The sequence below is a fragment of the Orycteropus afer genome, unplaced genomic scaffold (genome assembly GCF_000298275.1).
Source record: "Orycteropus afer afer isolate SDZICR_OR568_19922 unplaced genomic scaffold, OryAfe1.0 scaffold00042, whole genome shotgun sequence".
NCBI classification, from domain to species: Eukaryota; Metazoa; Chordata; class Mammalia; order Tubulidentata; family Orycteropodidae; genus Orycteropus; species Orycteropus afer.
Genome location: NW_006921629.1, coordinates 10,117,262 through 10,140,057, shown reverse-complemented (window position 1 = coordinate 10,140,057; position 22,796 = coordinate 10,117,262). Strand labels below are relative to the sequence as shown.

General features: G+C 40.1%; 1 protein-coding gene across 1 annotated transcript in view; it reads left to right on the top strand.

Annotated features, from left to right (window-relative positions):
* The first annotated feature begins 7,013 nt into the window (after positions 1-7,013).
* Positions 7,014-22,796, top strand: part of YWHAE (tyrosine 3-monooxygenase/tryptophan 5-monooxygenase activation protein epsilon) — a 46,041-nt gene continuing 30,258 nt past the window's right edge. Inside the window, exon 1 of the mRNA XM_007937435.2 lies at positions 7,014-7,077. Within this exon, the coding sequence (XP_007935626.1) occupies positions 7,014-7,077 (64 nt within the window). The remainder of the gene's footprint in view (positions 7,078-22,796) is intronic.

Sequence of the window (22,796 nt, the reverse complement as noted above, 5' to 3'; positions counted from 1 at the left end):
CTCACCTCACCTATCAAATTGTCAGCAATGAAAGAGTGCTAACATCTTGCATCGGAGATACTGTAGGGAAACTGGCAGTCTCAAATATTGTTGGTCTATGTGTAAATTGACGTTGAAAGGATTTCATTTTACTTGGATCCAGAGTCAATGCCCATCGAAGCAGCAGTCAATAAATCAAATGATGTGTTGCACTGGACAAATCTGCTGCAAAAGATCTCTTTAAAAGCATTAAAAAAGCAAAGATGTCTCACTCCCGTGGCTAACTTTCAGCCAAACAACAGAAAGGCCTATTAACTGAACAACTACACCAAGAAGATGCACTTCATATAACGATCAAACATGGTAGATCAGAAGGATGGCATTTGAACAGGGAGAAAACAGGACACAGGGAAAGGGTGACCCCAGGGAGGGAAGGGGAAATAAATAAATTAACCAACAATGTCACTTTGAGGACTTAGGTGCTAAGGTGCACCTGACCCAAGGGGTGGTAATTTCTGTAGCCTCATGTGCATGTGAAAGCTGCATGATGAATGAGGTAGAATGAAGAAGAATTGATTCCTTTGAATTATGGTGTTTGGAAGAATGTTGAACGTACCACGGACTGCCAGAAGAACAAACAAATCTGTCTTGGAAGGAATATGGCCAGAAACAAAGCTTATTTTAATATTCTTTTGGTGTATTTTTCTATCTTTTTATCTTTTTTCTAAGTATGACATTATTTTTAACAATGCAATATTACTGAATGTGTAATCTCTTGACTTTTACGCTTAACCATATAGTGTGAGAATCTTTCATGTGACTCCTTATTTTCATAAATACAATTACAAAAGTATTCACCCAAATCACAATTTTAAAAAGAATAACATAATTTTTTTAAAAATTGTGAAAACTGCGACTTATAAGAGGCATGGAGACTTGCCTTAGGTCAGTGGATGGACATTGGAGAAGCAAACAGCAAACACAAAAATATTACAAAGGTAGTCCCTATACATGGTAAGAAAATTCAACAGCGACCGAAAGGTAAACAATCAAGAAAGAAACTTTTTTATAAATAAAAACTCAATACTGGTTAAAAAATACAAAGTTTATAAAAGTACTCTACTGTAAGCTCCTAGGGACAATGACTAATCATTTTTTAATGTCACATTTCCTTCTTGTAGTGCTTGGTATACTGCCACGTATCCTTGGTGGACACTCTATTCAAGACAGGTCAAGTGAGCTCGTTTCTTTCTATTAAAGCAAATTCTTCAATTAAGTTTGGAAACATACTTCAGGGTGTGACCTAATGAACTGACGGTTGTTTTAGAGGCTTTTCAGTGCAGTGTGAAGGAGCCATTAAAGTACCATTGGTGAGAAGTGTAGTGACAAACCCATGAGAGGCACATCAGCACAGCACCATGATTTTTTAAATGTCAGAAAGTTTCTGTTTATGTTTTTGGTGTCCTATCAACAATTTCTGTCCCTTTTAGTTCGATTTACTGAGAGAACGGACAGAAAATCAATCTAGGTTTAAGATTTCTGCCTTCTCAGCAGTTTCTTAGGAAGAGACACCTTTACACAGAGTTCAGCTAGTCTTGGGAGAGAGTTCAAGAGCTCCCTGTAGGAAGAGAAGACCCCAGGGGTAAGAGGAGCTTATTCCTTATCTCTGCATGTCCTGAGTTAACCTGGCAGCAGAGCGGGTTTTTTAGGGTGTGGGACAAAACCCAACTCTATTATTAATGAAAAAACTAACACACTGCATGGAATCAGATCCGACTCATAGTGACCCCCTTCCTTGGGTTTCTGAGGCGGTATCATTATGGAAGTAGGTTGCCCAACCTTCCTTCCGAGGAGTGGCTGGTGGGTTTGAACCGCCAGCCTTCTGGTTAGCAGTCAAGTGCCTCACTCACTACGCCACGAGAGCTCCATTGTAAGGCCACTCTTATTGGTTACCCAAGGACCTCTGATGGTGTAGTGGTTAAGGCATTTGTCTGTTAACAAAAATGTTTGTGGTTCTAACCCACCAGCTGATGTGTGGAAGAAAGACGAGGCAGTCTGCTTCTGTCAAGATTTACATGGTAATCCAATGCGGGTGGTTGAGTCGGAATCGACTGGATGGCGATGAGTTTAATTTTTGCTTTGTTTGGTCACTAAAGACTTCACTCTCATTTTGCTCAAATTACTTTGGTTGTATGCTGTTGATTCTGACCCCTAGTGACCCCATAGGACAGAGAACCGCCCCATAGAGTTTTCTAGGCTGTAATCTTTACAGGAGGAGATTTCTAGGTCTTACCTCCCTTGGAGCTGCTACTGGATTCCAACAGCCACCGTATGATTAGTAGCCAAGCTTTAACAACAAAGTCATCAGGACTCCTTTCTCTCAAATTACCACTCTGTGGTAATGAACTCGACAGCAATGGGTTTTTTGGTATCTCTTCACTGCTTTGCTTTTCAAGAGAGCTCTATATTTCCAGCTTCCATTTCCTCTTCTTTGGGGCTCACCCAAATATAGTCTGGCTTCCAACATCCCTTAGAAACTGCTCTTGAAGGTCACTAATGACCTAATTGCTATATCTAATGGCGTTTCCTCAGTGCCATTCTTACTTAGGAGCTCTGGCAGCGTAGTGCCTAAGGCACTTGCCTGCTAACCAGAAGGCTGGTGGTTCAAACCCACCAGCCACTCCTCGGAAGGAAGGTTGGGCAATCTACTTTCGTAGTGATACTGCCTCGGAAACCAAGGAGGGGTCGCTGTGAGTTGGGTCTGACTCAAGGGCACATAACAACAACTTATGTAACTTATGTTAAGTCTTACTTAATGTCTCTGCAGCATTTAATATACTGACCACCTCCTTATTTTCGAGTCTCTTCTCACCTGTATTTTGACACTAATGCCTTCTGATTCTCACTTAAGTTTGAGCCATAGAAACATCAATAAAAATAGTTAACATTCGTTGAGTATCAGGCACTTTTTATGTAACCTCTCATTTAATTTTAATTTGTCTGAGGAAAATATTATTTCCATCTTGTAGCTAAGAAAACCAAGGCTTCTAGAAGTTGAGTAATTTGCCTCCATTGCCCAGGCAACAAGTAGTCCTTGAACCTAAGGAACCTAAGAGCAGAGCTCTTGGCCTTAACTGCTGTGATGTGTTCTACAGAGCTGGAAGGGGTGGATCTCTAGAAGTTAGCTGGTCCAGCTGCTTCACTTTGCACAGGAACATGAAGCACATAGAGGTGAAGTGACTTGCTGAAGGTCATATATATTTAGTCCTAGAATTAGGACAAGAACCCAGTCTTTTAACTCTCGGTCTTTTACCATTGAAATTTGCTAAGTTAGGGTAAGAATGTGAAGAGGTATCATTTGGAATGCATAGGAAGCCACTTAGTCTTCTTTTCTGGCTCCTCTGCTGTCACCTAAATTTTTTTTTTAATTGTGATTTGGGTGAAAGTTTACAGAGCAAATTAATTTTCCATACAGCAGTTCACATACACTTTGTCTCATGACATTGACTACAATTTACCCCAGGGCAACAGCTCCCCTCCCACTTCCTTCCCATAGTTACCTTTTCCCTGTGTCCATCTCTCCATGTGCTCCTGCCCCCTGAATTGTCTCCCTGTGCATAAACAGCCCTTCTATTCTCCCATGATTTTTCTCTCCAAAGAGTATACCTACCTAGTGTAAAAATGTTCACCTCACATGCCTGTCTTTTGTTTGACTGGAAGCCACAGGTGTGGGTTCAATTCCAGACCTGAAGGGCAGCTAGGGGCCATAGTCTCAGTGGTTCCGTCAGGCTCTATCAGACCAGCAAACCTGGTCTCTTTTTTTTCCTAAATGATTTTGATTTTTTTCCACATTGTTCTCCCTCTCTATCCAGGATCTCCTACATAGATCCCCCTCCAAGTGGTTGACAGTGGTAGCTGGGCACCATCTAGTTCTTCTGGTCTCATAGTCACATAGGCTGAGGATCGCATGGTGTACCAGTTGCTTGGACTAATTGTTTCCATGAATCTTTGGTTTTCTTCATTTTTCTTTGCTCTGAATGAGGAGGGACTCATCATTGTATCTAGATGGCTGCTTGCAAACGTTTAAGATCCCAGTTGCTACTCATCAAAGTAGGATTGGAACAATGTTTTGTGTAGTATGTTATGCCAAGTGAGCTTGATATCCCCTGTGACTATGGTCCTGAGCCCACAGGTCCAACTACTCGCTTCCTGTGGGTAGCTGGCTGTGGCCGTGAAGTGACTACAACCTTGTCCCTTGTCAGCTCTACTATATACCTGGGACTTCTTATAGGACATAGCAATACACTTGTAGAAATATTGTCTGCCAACCCTATACATGGTCTTGGGCACACTCCCCCCTACACCGACAAACCTAATAGTTCAGCCTCTCCACCCATCTGTCCACTTGTATATCCCTGTTTGCCTTCACTGACAGTGCAGTACTGTATGTGCAAAAAGCTTCATCTTTTACTTTCACCTCATTCTTAAACCAGGAGCTCTGGTGGTGTAATGCCTAAGGCACTTGACTGTTAACCAGAGGCTGGCAGTTCAAACCCACCATCCACTTCTCAGAAGGAGGGTTGGGCAATCTACTTCTGTAGTGATACCGCCTCAGAAACCCAAGGAGGGGTCGCTGTGAGTCGGATCTGACTCGACAGCAGTGAGTTTTTTTTTTTTTTTAATTCTTAATTGTAGGAATTCTCCAAGGTTTTGTGGTTGGTCCTCTTCTACCTCTATACATACTCTAGCTGCTTCCATGGGAGCCTCCCTTTGGTTTTTTTCATCTGCAAGCTCAGTATTTCTACCTGGTTAATCCTCAGGGACCTTAGAACCAGCACGTGCTAAAATGAATTAGTCTTTCTCTGCATGCCACCAGGAAGTTGTCTTGTTGTTGTTGTTATGTGCCTTCGAGTCAGACCTGATTCATAGCGACCCCTCCTTGGATTTCTGAGGGAGCATCACTACGGAAGTAGATTGCCCAACCTTCCTTCCAAGGAGTGGCTGGTGGGTTTGAACCGCCAGCCTTCTGGTTAGCAGTCAAGTGCCTTAGGCACTATGCTACCAGAGCTCCTTGGAAGTTGTCTTAGTATTCCTATTTTTTTTGTTAATGGTACTCACTCATTACCCCCCACAAGATCTCCATATCCAATCCCCTACACGTTCCTGTGGCTTCTACCTCTGAAGTGTTATTCCAATTTGACCTTTCCTTCCTATTCTCACTGCTGCCAGCTGGCACCACTTTTGTCTGGATATTGAATTGAAAACAAAAACCAAAAACAAACAAAAAAACTCACTGCCCTTAGGTTGATGTCAGTTCATAGAGACCCCTCCTTGGGTTTCCCAAGCAGTATCACTATGGAAGTAGACTGTCCAACCTTCCTTCCGAGGAATGGCTGGTGGGTTTGAACCACCAGCCTTCTGGTTAGCAGTCAAATGCCTTAGGCACTGTACCACCAGAGCTCCCACTAGGCCACTTGAGCTCTTGTAGATAATAGTTGAGAGTTCTGGTAGTGTAGTGCCTAAGGCATTTGACTGCTAACCAGAAGGTTGGTGGGCAATCTACTTCCCTAAAGATTTACCACGTCGGAAACACAAAGGAGGTCGCTATGACTCAGAAACAGACAGGGTGGGAGTAAGGTGTTTTTTTTTTTTTTAATTTTTATAAAATATTTATCAATCTAAAGTATAACGATGATTGTGTTATTTTTCCATACAAAATCATCAACAGCTCTCTTATGCTCGCAGAATAGATAGATATTTCTTAGCTTGCCTTCCAAGGCATTTCGTAATTTGGTCCTAACCTACTTTTTATTCCATATCTGCCATTGACCCCCCAACCATACAATTTGGATTCTAATTACCTAGGCTTTAATTTAATCTTTCAATAGATAGTTATTGAGTACAAAGTGCTGGGAATTATTGGGAAGCAAAATGGCCAAGGTCCCTGCCCTCATGAAACAGTTTCCCTTGAGTAGTATTAACTGCCTCCTCGATTTCAATTTGTTTTTGATCAGACTCTTCTGCGCCTTGCATCAAAGTCCAGGGTCCTCTAAATAATAACTTTCCTGTTCCTAACCATGGATCCCAAGTGGAAAAAGGCTAAAGGAGAGGAGACGAAAAAGATTAAAGTCCCAGGGTGAAGCTGAGGTATGAAAATTGGAAGCCCCTCTTTTCTTTGCCAATCACACCAAACCAAAATGAAACCCATTGTTGTGGGGTGGATTCCAACTCATAGTGAGCCTACAGTACATGGCTGAACTGCCTTAGAGAGTTTCCAAGGCTGTAATTTTTACTGAAGTAGCCTGTCACATCGTTCTCCCATGGAGCAGCAGGTTGGTTTGAACCGCTGACCTTTCAGTTAGCAGCCCAGCACTTAGCCTGGGGTTTAAATATGGCAGTGGACAACATGGGCAAGGTGGTGGTGGTGTTGTTTGCCATCAAGTTCGACTTGACTCATAGGGACCCCTCCTTGGGTTTCCAAGGCAGTATCACTACGGAAGTAGATTGCCCAACCTTCCTCTCAAGGAGTGGCTGGTCACCCACCAGCCTTCTGGTTAATAGTCAAGTGCCTTAGGTAGGAAAGGGCAAATTGATTTCGTTGAGAGAGGCATGTAATGACAAAAACCGTTACGGCCTCTGGCTTTCTTTGCCCCAAATCGAGGCCTTGACCCTTGCTTGTGGTCCTCTCTTGCTCTCTTCAGCCGCGGTCCACGCCGGCCTGAACTCCCGCCTCCCTATATCCCTGGGGGCCGCTCTCCTTCAGCAAACGTGGTTCCCGCCTCAGCTCTACGGCGCTTGCTGAACCCACGGAGGAGGGGCGTTTCTTCGGGCGGTGAGCTCCAGGCTCCGCCCCCCGCGCCAGTTGCCAGGGAGCGGTTGCCATAGAGCTGAGCAGTTGTCCGCGTGCGCAGGCGGAAGTCCCGGATTGAGGCGCCGCCATTTTTGCTGCCCGGACGCGGAGCGAGAGGCTGAGAGAGTCGGAGACGCTATCCGCTTCCATCTGTCGCGCAGACCCTGCTTGAGCCACCGCCGCTATGGATGATCGGGAGGATCTGGTGTACCAGGCGAAGCTGGCCGAGCAGGCTGAGCGATACGACGGTGAGTTGGAGGGGTAATGGGGGGCTGGAATTCTCGGACCCTCTGCCGCCGCCCACAGAGGCCGGGAGGAGACAAAATGGCCGCATCACCTCCAAGCCTGGCCTGGGGATGTGGATTCGGGAAGCAGGAAATGGCTTGTGGGCTCCTGGAGCAGTGGGAGGCTCCAGGCCCAGGAGCTTGACCCTTTCGGTGTCCTTAGCTGTAGCCTTTTGCGGACCAAGAGGCCGAGGCAATAGGGTGGAGGAGTTGGTTGTAAAATGGCGGCTGGGGGAGGGCGAGTCCCGGGGCGGGGGAGGGGGAGGAGATGGCGGGTGCTGTCTCCGGACGAGCAATGCCCAGGGGAGATTCTGGGACAGTCTTGAGATGTGGAGAACAATTGAGTGGGGTGATGCGGGAAGGAACATCCGCCACATGGGGGAGAGTGGAGACCGGGAGCTTTAGCGCGGGCGCCTTTCAGGGAAATATGGCGGGTGGGGGCGGTGGCTTTTCCCCGGAGGCCCAGTGTGGGGCGGCGGCTGTGGAGTATCACAAAGGAGAATCCTAGCGAGTAGAGGGCTTCCTTGGGCTTGTGGTGAGGGGCGATCTTGAATGAAGATGAAAGTGAGGGTAAAGGGAGAATAGGAATCACTGCAGTTCATCTTTGGGCGGAGGCGAGCGGAGATGCTGCGATCGGATTTCCTTCCCGTCGGCCCCGCACACCTTGGGAGTGTGAGGGTGTTTTGGGGTTTACGTTCTACCTCGCCTACTTGTTCTGGGGAGGTCCAGAAAAAACCTCACTCGTACTACCTTTCTTTAGGCTTATCCTGGAGAGCCCGAAGTTTCTGTTATTTTTTTCTGGTTCTAGAAGCATCGGGTTCTAGTGGATAGAACATTCAGTAGGAGGCAAGGAGATCATGACTCTTCTTCGTTCTGGCCTTTCCGATGCCGGTGCCTCAGTTTACCAGTTTGTAAAAATGATGGTATCTGTGTTCACAAGCACGCGACGTTATGACAAATGGAAAGATCTTCTGTTGAAGAAAAAAGTTCTTTCAAATAATCTGTAGTAGGTGTATTTTGGTCGATTCTCCAAGCTTGGAATGCGTGTTTTACTTCATTGGAAATCTTAACCTGTCCCAGGCACTCACCTGAGGCTTGAAAGTATGACCAAAGGGAATCCCTGGAGATTTTGTTTTTTTGCATTTAAATTAAAAGATTCTATGCACAGATTTGAACAGTTCCTCCTCTGTTATTGCTCCTTTGCCCTGAAAGGCTCTTTAGTAATTTTGCAGAATTTCGTCGAATGGCCGTCGTGTCTGTCTAGTGAACCCCAGGCAGTTTTGCTTTAATTTTACCCTGCCCCAATACACTCACATACCACATTTTGGACCTAGGTACTTGTTACCCTCACATTTATTAAACTACACTGTTATAAAAATAGGAGATCTTGTCCAGGTAGTTTTAATACTTTTTTGGGGGGCTCTGGTGGGGTAGACATAGTTGGAATCATATACTTTGGTCCTTGGAAATTCTCTTAATTACTTGATCCACTTATTTTTCCTGAATAGCTTTAGGGCTAGTCCATATATATCAGTAGAAATTAGGATTCAGGAATATAAAAAATTTAGGTGAGAAATTGCACTAAAATTCTTCTTATAAATCCTTAAATTGTTATTTGTATTGAACAAGGTTCCTGTTGGAAGGGGGAGGGTAGTAAGATGGAGAAGTACAGCTCAAGGTCAGATTAGTCTTTATTGCAGTGTTTAAAATTCAAACAAATGTGTAGGTATATTTGTAAGGGATGTGTGTTCCTCCCACCCCTACATCCCGCCCCGGCAATGGCCCAAAATCGGTTCCCCTCTTAACTACCAGTGCCCTTGGGACAAAACTTGAAATTATATTTGGATGTTCTCTGTTCTGTGGGATTTAGGTCCTGGGTAGACTTGGTGTGATAACCAAAAAGGATGTGGAGGAAGATTTTTTATTTGAATTTGTTTTAAAAGTTGTTCTGGAAACTCAAGATTGTAGCTTCCAAACAAATGACACTTCAGTGATAATCATTTTGGGATTGAGTGCTGAGAATTTTTAGGCAAGGTTTTTTTGTTATTCTTTCTGTTATTCATTTGATAGAGCCAGATTATTACATTGTTCATAATGTTAGGTTTCTCTTTCAGAATCTAAACAGGAAGGGAAATAGGACCTACAAGGTGGGGAGGAACTCTTATGGGGAACTTGAACTCGTGTGACAGTTGGGGGCATAAGAGTCAGTGGAAAGAAAAAGGAGGAGGAAGACTGTTGTTACCAGGAATAAGCCTCTACCTCTGTCTACATATGCATGTTGTTGGTTGCCATAGAGGCAGTTCTGACTCATGGCGACCCCATGTGTGCAGAGTAGATCTGTGCATAAGGTTCTCAAGGCTGTGACCTTTCAGAAGCAGGTTGATGGCCCTGTCTTCAGAGGAGCCTCACGGTGGGTTCAAAGTAACCAGGCACTCTATACAGATGCATAGCTTTCCTTTACTGATTGCAGTGAATTCAGTTTTATTTCTGGTGACAAAAAATATCCCCCCAAAATACTTCTGGTTACCAAATAAAATTTTCTATCTGGCATAAGGAGTAGAAAAAATGAAGTGCATTTGAGTGATGTTTATGGATACTTGATTGTAAATGTTGGTTATTCCAACATTCCATCATTTTTTCCTTGTTCCTACATTTTGCATGCTACATTGACCCTAAAACCTGAACTTCTTTGTAACCTTATTTAACTCTGTCTTGGGACGTTGGAGTTATATATATATATATATATATATATATATATATATATATATATATAAATACTCCAATCTATATATTATACTATATAATATATATACACATAGCCACTTCTCGGAAGGAAGGTTGGGCAACCTACTCCCCTAGTGACACTGCCTCGGAAACCCAAGGAGGGGTCGCTGTGAGTCGGGTCTGACTCTATGGCAGATAACAACAACAACAACAAATGGTGCTAGAGGAAGAGCTACAGGAAAAGGACCACTTCAGGTTTCAGATAGAAAATACAAAGAAGTTTGGGACTAGGATTGTTTACCTTGAAGATTAAATCCAGCATCCCTTTAGCCCAAGTTGGTAGTCTAAGGAACTACTAGGTGGTGCAAATGGTTTGGGTTGAACTTCTAACCTAAAAGTCTGGCAATCTACTTCTGTTTCTGATTGCAGAAAACTGAATAGAGCAGTTCTGTGACAAGTGGGGTCAGCATGAGTTGGCATCTCAATGGCAGCAGATGAGTGAATAGGTTTTTGTATTGTTAGTAGCCATATTAAGCAAGTCCATTAATCTGCTAGCATTCCTGAACCAAGTTGAACCTTCCGTATATATGTGAGCATATATATGGACCATGTGTATGGAGAAAAGTGGGGAGTATAGCAAGAAAATGATGAATACTTTTCTCATTTTTGGGACTAGAGGGGTCTATGTAAACTGCAGAGTGGTTTTGTTCCTTCCTTGTTTTACTTTCTGTGAAGATTGGCTCCCTGAGAAGTGGGGGTAAAGTTCTGACTGTCTTTTGTGGTTTACTGGGTGCATGAGTGCATCAATTCCAGGAATGCATCTGTTCTGAGACTGTTGGTTGAAAGCTGTCTTTTTAAAATGCCAGAGCCCCACCTCCAGCTTATTCTGGTAAGGAATGGTAGGGACATGTTTTGAATTAACTCCTTAATATATACCTTGTTAGGGGAAAAATGGATAATACTAAAATAACTTTAGTATGAGTTTAAAAGTATTTACGGATAAATACCAAATTTTTGACTGTAGGCCAGTAATAATTCTTATGTTGCTATTTCAGTTAGTGGACTAACTTTGTTGACTTACTTTTTCCCCTGCTTAACCAAGTACACAGAGTTGGGTACTGAAATTTAAAAAAATCCCTTCTACAGGTTTTAACCTGGGTATTAAATCAGGTGTGTTATTGTGTATACTTCAGACTTTTGCACAGTATTGTGCGTATTGAGTATATTTCATTCTATTCTTTGGGTTTACTACATAGCTGTGCAATAAGTGAAGTTACTGTAGTTGGAATTACTGGGTAAAATCTTACTAGTGTAAGCATTCTTTGGCACCCTTTTCACCTGTACATGACAGAGGTCTGAGTTTCAACTCTGGTATGGGGAAGAACACCTACGACAGATACTAACCTGAGCAAATTTTGTATTCAGTATGTACAAGCGAACAACTTGAAAGTCTGTATAAAGAAGCTGAGTTTTCGTAATTGTTTTATGGCTTGGTCAAGGGAATATAAAATGCATTTGAATTTCCTGATTTTAATCTGGTATAGCAAGCCAAATTTCAGCCAAGTAAGTTAACGTATCTAACTTTACAAATGAGTTTTAAATACTTGAAGAAGCTGATCTGAAATCCTGACTTTAAAAGGAGGGCTGAAAGCAGATTTTGCAGGAATTTTTTACCTTATATTTCAGAAACTATATGTGTATATCCAAACAATAATGGCAAGTTTAAGTGGAGGTTAGAAGTTAAGTATTAAAATTTTGTATCTTGTAATGCCATTTTTATGAAGTAATTCACAGTCCGCTTTCACCTTTCACACTTGTTTCATATAATAATATTGAAGTAAATAGAGTGTTACTTTCATTTTAGGATTCAGGAAAGTGAGTATGAGATTAGTGGTTGGTTGGTTTTCTTCCATGATCACATGGCTTGCTGGCTAGTAAATGGCAAAGGCAGAACTTGGTTATCTGCTGACCTTAGACCAATACTGTGTTTCTCTTTGTTGTTGTTGTTAGGTGCCTTCGAGTTGGCTCCGACTCATAACGACCCCTCCTTGGGTTTCCGAGGCAGTATCACTACGGAAGTAGGTTCTCTTTAGCCCTTCACAAAAGGCTTATGTGTTGGTGGTACCTTTTGGAGAGTATGCTAGTTTTGGTAATGTTGTTATGTGTCATCGAGTCAGACCCGACTCATAGTGACGCCTCCTTGGGTTTCTGAGGCAGTATCACTAGGAAGTAGATGGCCCCATCTTCCTTCTGAGGAGTGGCTGGTGGGTTTGAACCCCCAGCCTTCTGGTTAGCAGTCAAGTGCTTTAGGCACTATGCTACCAGAGCTCCCTTCGATAATGGTGATTTCAGATAATTAGTATGTCTTACTTTTCTAAAGAAATTTGGTTCTTTGTTTCAAAGACATAAAATCCCAACTCAAGGTAAAGTGCAGTTAGAATGAAGGCTTTAGGTAATCCCAGAATTTGTGTTCACATACAGATTCTGGACTACCTTCTTTAAAAAGAATGGTTTATCACAATATCTGTACTGAGTATGGCTAATGCCATGCTTTTCTATAAAGGATTTTTTTAAGGCTTTTTTTCCTTTTTGTCTTAATGTAAGGGTTAAGTTAATGATATAGTCATAAAACTTTTAAGGAGAGGAAAGTTTGGCAGATGATTCACAAATGTTGTTCCAAATAGTAACCTAGATAGCTATCAAACAGAATCTATTAAGGGGAAATGTAGAACAGAATAAAAAATAAATATTGTTTTTAAAGTGGCCATTTACCAGTTTTTTTTTTAAGTTAGTGAATACTAATATAGACAGACTGCAGGTTAGGAACATTTGACATAGGTGTAGTTTTGAACCAGTCCTCATAAAGCCATAAGTTAAAAATTCGAGGTATATACTGTAGTTCAGAATAACAAAAGGACGCTACTTCACGATGCTCATCAAACCATCATCATTATTGTATTAAAAATATTTTAATGTATCTGGAAGTGTTTCTTTAATTTTTTTTTCTATGGATAGAAACCAAACCAAACCCATTGCCGTCAAGTGGATTCTGACTCTTCTGACTCCCCTTGGGTTTCAAGGCTATAAATCTTCATGGAGGTAGATTGCCTCATCTTCCTGTGGCGCACCTGGTGGGTTTGAACCGCCAACCTTCTGGTTGGCAGCTAACTAAATGCCTTATCCACTATGCCACCAGAGCTCCCTCAGAAAGGTACACTATATATTATACCTTAAGGCAGACATTTGACTAACTGACATTAGATTTGAATGGTACCTAACTGTTCTGACTTGACAGTCTAACTCTGGACAGAGTCTGGAATGGAATTTGTTCATAACTTTGGGGCTGCCTGTATATCCTAGTTGACAAATTGGGTTGACTAACTTTTTGGTTTGAGCTCATCAACCAAATGTCCATGCTCATCTTGCTTCTAGGAATGATTTCAGATGCTCGTTTAAAATTTACTAAATTGTGGTAACAATTGCCTTAATAATAATAAAAGGGTATTCATGGTTAGTTATTACTCAAATCAGGACAGCATGAAAGGAAGAATGTTGATTAGTAATTATACTGGGACAGCAGGTACAAACTGAGATTGTCCTAGGTGACAAACTTGCCCTATGGTCATTCTACTTTTTTTAAAAAATGTTTTTGTTTATCGTACATCATCATTAGAATATGAACTACGAAAGACCAAGGTACCTGTTTTCCCAGCACAGTGTTATTGTTACGTGCCATCGAGTCAGACCCGACTTACAGCGACCCCTCCTTGGGTTTCCAAGGCAGTATCACTACGGAAGTAGATTGCCCCATCTTCCTTCTGAGTGGCTAGTGGCTTTGAACCACCAGCCTTCTGGTTAGCAGTCAAGTGCCTTAGGCACTACGCAACCAGAGCTCCCTAGTCCCTGGCATATAGTAGGTCTTTGATAAATTGGTTGCTAGTGGAATGGTCCTCTTACTTAAGATCAGTTAGTTATTGCTAGTTTTCATGTCTATATTATATGAAAGTTTCTTAAACTTTGTCCATCCCTCTACCGCTGAGATAGATAGCTTTCATCTAAGTCTCCAGAAGATTTTCTTCTTTCTCAAATGAAATTAGCATTTGGCAGATGAATTAAAGGCAAAGTGAAAGATTTTCCCCTTCCCAACAACAGAGAACTTGAAGTCAAGAATTTGGTAGTTGGAGAAAATAGAGCTTGCTGGCACTCTAGCTGGGATGTTTTGATAATGCCAAAGCCCAGTATGTTGGCTTTGTTATATATGTCTACTTTGAACTAGTTCTTTGTTTAAAAATGTAATATGCTTGGTGTCCTGGGTTCTTAATTTTTTCCTCCTATACAGTTTTTTTGTTTTCTTTATGTTGAGATGTAATCCATATCCAGACTAGTATCTTTAATCTTCATCACAACTGGACCAATAAGCAGCATTACGATAAGTGGAGAAAAGATTGAAGTTGTCAAAGATTTCATATTGTTTCCACAATCAACACCAGTGGAAGCAGCAGTCAAGAAACCAGATGACATAGTGTACTGGGCAAATCTGCTGCAAAAGATCTCTTTAAAGTGCTGAAGAGCAAAGATGTCTCTTTGAAGACTAAGGTGCACCTAACCCAATCAGTGGTATTTTCAATCACCTTATATGCCTGTGAAAGTTGGACAGTGAATAAAGAAGACTGAAGAAGAATTGATGCTTCTGAGTTGTGTTGGCAAGGAATGCTGAAAGTACCACAGACTGCCAGAAGAACTAACAAATATGTCCTGGAAGAAGTGCAGCTGGAATGCTCCTTGGAAGCAAGAATGGCCAGATTTTGTCTCACCTACTTTGGTCATGTTGTAAGAGGGGACCATTCCCTGGAGAAGGATATCATGCTTGGTAAAGTGGAGGGTCAGGGAAAAAGGGGAAGGCCCTCGATGAGACAGTGGCCACAGGCGATGGGCTCAGATATAGCAGGATTGGGAGGCTGGCACAAGACAGGGCAGTGTTTAGTTCTGTTGTGCTTAGGGTCACTATGAGTCGATGACACCTGACAACAACATACAATTTTTCAAGAAGTCTCACTTTGTTATGACTGTTTTGTATAAACACTGAAACACTAAATGTTTAGAAGACACTTGACCATGATCTTGGTTTAGGCTTTTGTGAAATTTAATCTTGAACGTCTTGCCATTGGTAGGCTTGATTTGTGATCAGGTTAGGGTCAGGATTTTATGTAGCTGAAGAACTTTGGTGGCATAGTGCCTAAGGCATTTGACTGCTAACCTGTGGTGGGCAGTTCAAATCCACCAGCCACTCCGTAGAAGGAAGATGGGGCAAGCTACTTCTGTAAAGATTTACTGCCTTGGAAACCCAGTGGGAGTAACTGTGAGTTGGAATTGATTGGATGGCATGAATTTGGGTTTTTTTTTTTTTTTTTGGTAGAGCAATGTAAAATATGTAATGTTTTTCATTTACATCTTGAGATTCAGAGGTGTGAAAAGTCCAGCTATGAATAAGGAGAATTATGACCATATTTATACTTTGGCTGATGTGTTCCAATGGGTGGTTTTGGACAAAGAGTTTAACTTCTTTGAATTAGGGTCCTTATTTATGGCATGGGGATTACTGATGTCTCCTTTACCTACTAATTTACAGGTTGGCTTAGGTAAACTGTAAACAGTAATACTTGTCAGGTAGTACTTTGTAATGTGAAATTTTTTAAAAAAAATTTTTTATTATTTGGGTGCAATGTGAAAAATTCTTATTGGATGACTTAAGGTCAAATAAATGTCTCTGGTACCAATTTAGGGTCATATTAGGAGAAGATAACCTACCTTTTTGAGTTACTTTCAGCTAGTGTACCCATGGGCTTGCTCTAACTTTTTCATAAAGAAATATAAATTCTCACAATTCTTGGCATATCTGAAAATTTGCATCCCCAAAGTAAAAATTGTCTACACTGTTTATTCCCGAGCAATATAACCTATACATTTGTCATGTTGAGCTTGTGTGCAGTTTTTAAAAGTAATTAATTCCAGATTAATAGTCAAGAGAACATACACTCCCAACCATATATAAATAACATATGTTGTCTTTGGGTTTTTGGATGAATGGTTATATAGTATGAAAATGTAAAAGTGAATCAGTGTTAAAATATTTGCAAGTTAGCAGTCTCAGATTACTGATTAAGAAAATAGTGGTATTACATATGACCACTGTTGTGAAGTATGATTCTAAAAGATTTAAAGGGCTTTGGTTAATGGAAATATACCAACAAATGCTACTTTAATCTCTAATGGTTAGTCTTTTGAGGACTTTGTAGGGCCTTGGAATGGTTGTAATGAATACCACTGTGTTGTAGAAAAGTTAAATGTTCTACTTAGGACTTTGTGATATCAATTGTGTTTGATCATAATAAGTTAAAAATGTAAATTAAATTAGGTGGTAAAATTACTGTGTGCTTTTTGACCCAAAAACATTGTTAAGACTGTTACGACTATGCTTTTATAGATTTTTTTTGAGCTAGTCACTAACATGAAATTTATTTTCTGTGTAAAATAGATTATTTTTCACTACTTTAAAAACTTTGTTTTCTTTATAAAGAAAAATAATTGTCATTGAATCTGACTTCATTCTGACTTGCAATATATGATGTCTTCTGTATGGAAGACACTACACCAGGTGCAGGAGTCCTGGTGGCACAGTAGTTAAGCATTCACCTGCTAACCAAAATGTTGGCCATTTGAGCCCACCAGCCACTGTGTGGGAGAATGATGTGGCAGTCTGCTTTGGTAACCCCAAGTGTGTTAGAGTAGAACTGTGCTCTATGAAGTTTTCAGTGACTGATTTAATGCCTGGTGGTGCAATTAACACTAACTGAAAGGTTGGTAGTTTTAGTCCACCCAGAGGTGCTTTGAAAGAAGGGCCTGGTAACGTGACCAACCCTAAGATCAGAAGAACTAGATAGTGCCTGACTACCACTGTCAGCCACTTTGAGAAGGATCAAAAGAGGAAATTCTGGATACATTGGGAGAAAAATGTGGAACAAAACTCAAAATCATAAAAAAGACCAGGTTTACTGGTCTGAGAGAGCTGGTAAAACCCTTGAGACAGGGGTCCTTAGTGACCCTTTGGGCCTGGAATTGGAACTCACTCCCGTGGTTTCTAGCCAAAAAATAGACAGGCATTTAAGGTGAACATTTATACCAGGTAGGTACACTCCTTAAAACAGTCAACCATGGGTGACCAGAATGGCAGTATTTGCACAGGGAGACAGCTTAGAGATCAGGAACGCGTGAGAAGGAAGGACACAGGGAAGAGGTAACTAGAGGGTGGTGGTGGTGGTATGTGCTGTCAGGTCGGCCTGACTCATAGCGACCCCTCCTTGGGTTTCCGAGGTGGTATCACTACGGAAGTAGATTGCCCAGCCTTCCTTCCGAGGAGTGGCTGATGGGTTTGAACCACCAGCCTTCTGGTTAGCAGTCAAGTGCCTTAGAGGCACTGTGCCACCAGAGCTTCTAACCAGAGGGAGGAAGTGTAGGCATAGAGCTGTTACATTATGAAGCTTGCAGTCAATGTCATGAAAGAAAATGTGTATGAAATGTTGTATGGAAAATGAATTTGCTCTGTATACTTTCACTCAGATCACACAAAAAAAAGGTCGGGCACAGTTGTACTCTGACACAGGAGGTCGCTGTGAGCAAGAATGAGTGCAGACTCCATGGCAACTAGCTACATCTTTGTAAAAGTGCTGAAATTTTGATGAGGGTTTCTTGACTGTTCAGAGACTCGGAAGAAAAAGTCAAATTAATAAATCTGAATTGATAATCTTCTGCATTAGTCAAGTGTTGCTTCTAGTCATTTATTTCCTGATGTATCCCAAAACATAATGTTAAGGTTTTTTTGTTTAAATATATTTTCTAATTTCACAGAAAATATGAAAAGAGATTTATTTAGACTTTGGTCACTCTTTTCCCCATACTTAGTGCTTTGGGCCATTTTACTCCTCAGTGTGTCTTTTCCTTGTTTACTTCCATTGGAACATTACATTTATGATATTACTACAGCCAAACACATTCCGCTGCCTGAGGGAATATCCTCTTAAATTGTAAGAGGAGAAATCTTCTGTTTTGTTGGAGTTCGGAGGGTTTTGTGTTGTTCCCCCAATAGTGATACTGATGGGAGAGGTACTTTTCTGTAGCCAAACTATAGACTCTGGGTAAAAGACCACCCCCCCCCCCCGAAGCTAGTTTGCAAGGTATTAAAGTTAATTAGATGGCTAAACAATTTATTTTTTCCTCTTTCTAGGGAAGGTATAAGTTAATTTTAGAGTAGGGAGAGGCACCTTTATTGAGGTTGGTATGTTGAAGAAGAAAAGGTGTATGTATGCCAGTATCAAGATTTTATTGTGAGAATATACACAACAAAATATACACCAATTTCAAGATTGTTTTGTAACGCTTTAGTATTTGAACAAAATATTAAAAGGAAGTTTCAGCCTTGTTTGACAAATACACGTTGCATGCCAACCATGTACTAGGCACTGTTCTTGGGATTCATCTGTGAACAAAATGGACAAAAAGATCTCTTCACTGAGCTTGTATTCTAGTGAATTTATAAATGCTATTAGAGTTACTCTTTTGTTAATATGGGTAATTAAGGGGTAATTTGAATTAGCCAGTAGCAACAATGATGCTTGCTGTATGGAAGGCATTACCAGGTATAGGAGCCCAGGTGGCACAGTAGTTAAGCACTTGGCCTCCAACCAAAATGTTGACCCTTTGAACCCACCAGCTTTTCCTTGGGAGAATGATGTGGCAGTCTGCTTTGGTAAAGATTTACAGCCTTGCAAATCCTATGGGGCAGTTCTCCTGTTGGGACACTATGAGTTGGAATCAGCCTGATGGCATTGGGTTTTTCAGTGGGTTCTACCACATGCCTGGGCCCTGCCCCGTATTAAAGGCTGTTGTTATGTGCCGTCAAGTCGGACCCAACTCATAGCGACCCCTCCTTGGGTTTCTGAGGCCGTATCACTATGGAAGTTAGATTGCCCAACTTTCCTTCTGAGGGGTGGCTGGTGGGTTTGAACCGCCAGCCTTCTGATTAGCAGTCAAGTGCCTCAGGCACTACGCTTCCAGAGCTCCTTAATTACACTTTCTTATTGACTAGATATAAAGTGGTACTAGCAAATTGAAAAATCTCTAAAATTATTTTCGTTGTCTCTGATAATAAAACTCTACAACAACAATGGCATCCTGCTATTTTTGGAGACTATGCCAGGTGCTTTGTTACTTGGTTTACCAACTTTACTTAATCCTCAGAACAACCCTGCGAAGTTGGTTGTATCTCATTTTACAGATAGGGATTAAGTACTTCAGGAGAAGTGACAACAAATACGTAACATCACTGAGATTCAGCCAAGTCTCTCTCACTCCAAATCCTGTGCTCCTTCCATTTCCATACTTGGGACATGTACTATAAATAGTGAAAAATTCAAACTGCTGCAACTCTGTTTCTGTCCCTTAGATTTTTTTCTTCAGTAGATTAATTACTTGTTCATCTGAAAAATGTCACCAGTATTTTTTTGAGGTCTTACGAACCATCCAGCCTCATTTCTGTAGATCTTACACATCAGCCTGCTGAACATTTCCTTTTTCAGAGATAGATACCATCTAAACATTTTCTCATAACCTTATTTTTTTCTATTTCTTAGATTTTAATTTTATAATCTTTTAAAGATGTTGCTATGACCAGTCTTTTGGCTTAATTGCTCTGTAAAATCGTTGAATAATAAAAGTGCTGTCTTTCATGAGTGAAGACCACAGAAGAGTATGTAAGTCGATTGTATTTTCCAGTGGTGGGGAGATGCTGGAATGAGCAAGGACCAGGAATCATTAAGTTTGGGGGTGGTATCTGTTAAAGTTTTCCCTCTTGTCTGCTATTCCTTTAGACATATCACATAATCTATTTTGTCATCTATATGATGAGGGATTTCTTTTCTGAAAGCTGTTGTGTTATGAATTCACAGGCCGAAACATTTTGAGTATATATTGGTAGGGTGGAGGACTACAAAACAAAGCTAATTCAGATATGGATTGCGTCTACAATTTTGGATTCTACTTCAGCTAACTCAGCTACTGATTGATTGAATAGAGAAACTCTCATTCTTCATATTTGCATTTGTATTTCTACTTGTACTGAAATAGGTTGAACTATATGAAATTGCCAATTTTCAGTAATTTTTGACCTACCTTTCTCCTGGGATGGGAGCTAGAAGGTGAGGCTTATATCCTTAAAAGCCTGAAGGCTTTTTAGGAAACACCAGGATTATTGACATACTGTACATAAATACTTTCTGCTTGAGGTTGGTTTTGCCTTTTTTTTTTAAAACTAAATTGATTTTTACCAGTTTTCACATTCTAGATCTACTGCCTCCCCCTCCTCCTACAGAGTAATGGATTCTAGGTGTGCAGTTCTTTTTTAAAAAAAAAATTCTTTTAATGCAGCAGGATCCTTGGTGGTGCAGTGGTTAAGTGCTTAGCTGCTAACCAAAAGGTGGGTGGGTCACCATGTTGTACAACTCCCCCTGGACCTGTGCAATACAGGGATATCCCCCAAATACTTTGATCATAAACTATAGTTTGATTTTAAACAAAATGAATGGAATTTACACTTTCTGTTAGTTGTCAGAACTGTCATAAAGGGAATGAAAAAGGCTTCTTTTTTGTTTTCTTTCCATAAGGTAAATTGGTCTCTGGTATACTTCACAGTTGGTAAAATGCAGTTGTAAGAAAATGTCTGGGTTTATTTGTTAATGTAATAATAGTTTAACTGTAACCAGTAGACACCCATTCATGAATATGGAAATTTTCTCACTGTTTTAAATTTATTTAAAGGACTGTCCTCTTCCTCTATGAGATTTCTTTGTTTCTAGCTTTGAAATTGAGTTAGCTCTTTATTTACTCCTCCGTACCCTGGCTTTTTCACGTGGTCATTTATTATGTTCACATGTCTTCTATTTAATCAAGGAGTAGAGGACTTAAACAGTGAGCATAAAGAAGACATCACTGTAACTCTCTGATGTGTGGGATGGAAGTTTTAGTAAGAAGCTCTAGGAACTTGGTCATATAGCAGTATGGCCCTTTTTCTTTATGTACCTTTTTAGTAGGTGATTTCTTTAGGCATGTAGTTTAGGAAGTTAGAGAAATGACAACAGGGAACCCTCTAGACCAGCTTTTCCCTCTAGACCATCTACTGTTAAATGTGTTTTTCCTCTTTCGAATAATTAAAAACTGTACACCATTAACCTTGGTTTTTCACTCCTGTAACTTTCATTTTTTGTAGCTTGCTTCATAATGATTTTCTTGACCTTTACCTTTTCTCATCTTAGAATACTACTGCTGACATTTTTGTTTTTACCTTTATCTGTCACATTGTGTTAATACTGTTCCCTAAATTTATTTCCTCTATTTTTAAAGCCTAAAATAGTTTTGGGACATTAGTGGTAATATTCTATTTAGCGGTATATTTTAGTCCTGAATAATTTGAAGGTAATTAGGAGAATATTTGGTTTACACCTATTTGAGATATCATCAGGTCAAATCTGGATATATTAGCAAGTAGATTTACTTCACTAGTCAAGAGCTATTTTAGATACTTATATATACTAAAATATATCCATTTCTATCATTCTCAGTTGTCATTATCCAGGTTTTTTTACATTTAAAAAATAAATATGAAACTGATTTACTAGTAGATACTTACGAAGTAGAGATGAATTCTTTGTGTATATATAGATATTTAATCATATTTACCATTTAATAAGGGGCACAGTCATTAACAAGAAAATAACTGGTTAAAATCAACTTGGGTAACTTGGATGTTTTCCAGCTCATATATTTATTTGATACGTTTTCTTTTTTTTTTTAATATTGATTGATTTATGTATTCATGGAGAAGTTCTCTCTCTCTCTCTCTCTAGGAAGGAAACTATTAATACTACCCAATGGTTTTTGTGCACAAGTTTTACGTAATGTCATGTTATATGTGTATATCTTTACATCTGACTTGATTTAATTTGTGACATGGACATTTTTATTACTTCATGAGCTAAATATTTTTATTGGTTATATAACATCCAGCAGCAAGCTATTTGGAGTTTTGGGCTAGTACATATAACACTGCCATGAAATATTTATATACACACAATATCATTTTTCTGTAATTTGAGGTATTTGTTTAGGAGAGATTCTGAGATGGGCTTATTGGTCAAAGTGAATGAACATTAAGCTTTTGATGTGTGTTGGCTAGTTTTCTGAAGGATTTTATCCGTTTATAGTGCCAGCAACTCATGAGTGTGCAGTGTATAATTATTAAACTACAAAAACGTAGGTATCTTAATATTACATACTTCATTTAAATTTGAAATGCATTTTTCCTACTTCCATTTTTAGTATTTAATTACAAAGTTAAAATTAAATGAGAAAATAAAAGTATAACCATCTCAAGTAAATAGTGAAAGCTCTCATTCCTGCTAGAAATATATTGTTAACAGTATTTTTCCAGAACTACTTTTTTGTGTAAGTGCACAAAAACATTGTTTACTTATTGATTGTGATATGCTGTCAATTTAAGATGCATCATTATTTTATATAGCACTAATCATTTTTAAACAGAAGTGCTACCATTTGTACTATAACACACCCGTGATTGTTAAAATGTGAAAAAAAGAATCCTTAGAATAGATCCTATACACAGGTACAATTTATTCTTTTTTTTTTTTTTTTTTTAAATATTATTGTGATTTGGGTGAATGTTTACAGAGCAAATTCATTTTCCATATAGCAACTCACATAAACTTTGTCTCATGACATTGATTGCATTCTCACAGTGCAACAGCTCCCCTCCTACTTCCTCCCCATAGTTGCTTCTTCCCTGTGTTTTTCCCTCCCATGCACTCCTGCCCTCCGAGCTGTCTCCTTGTGCA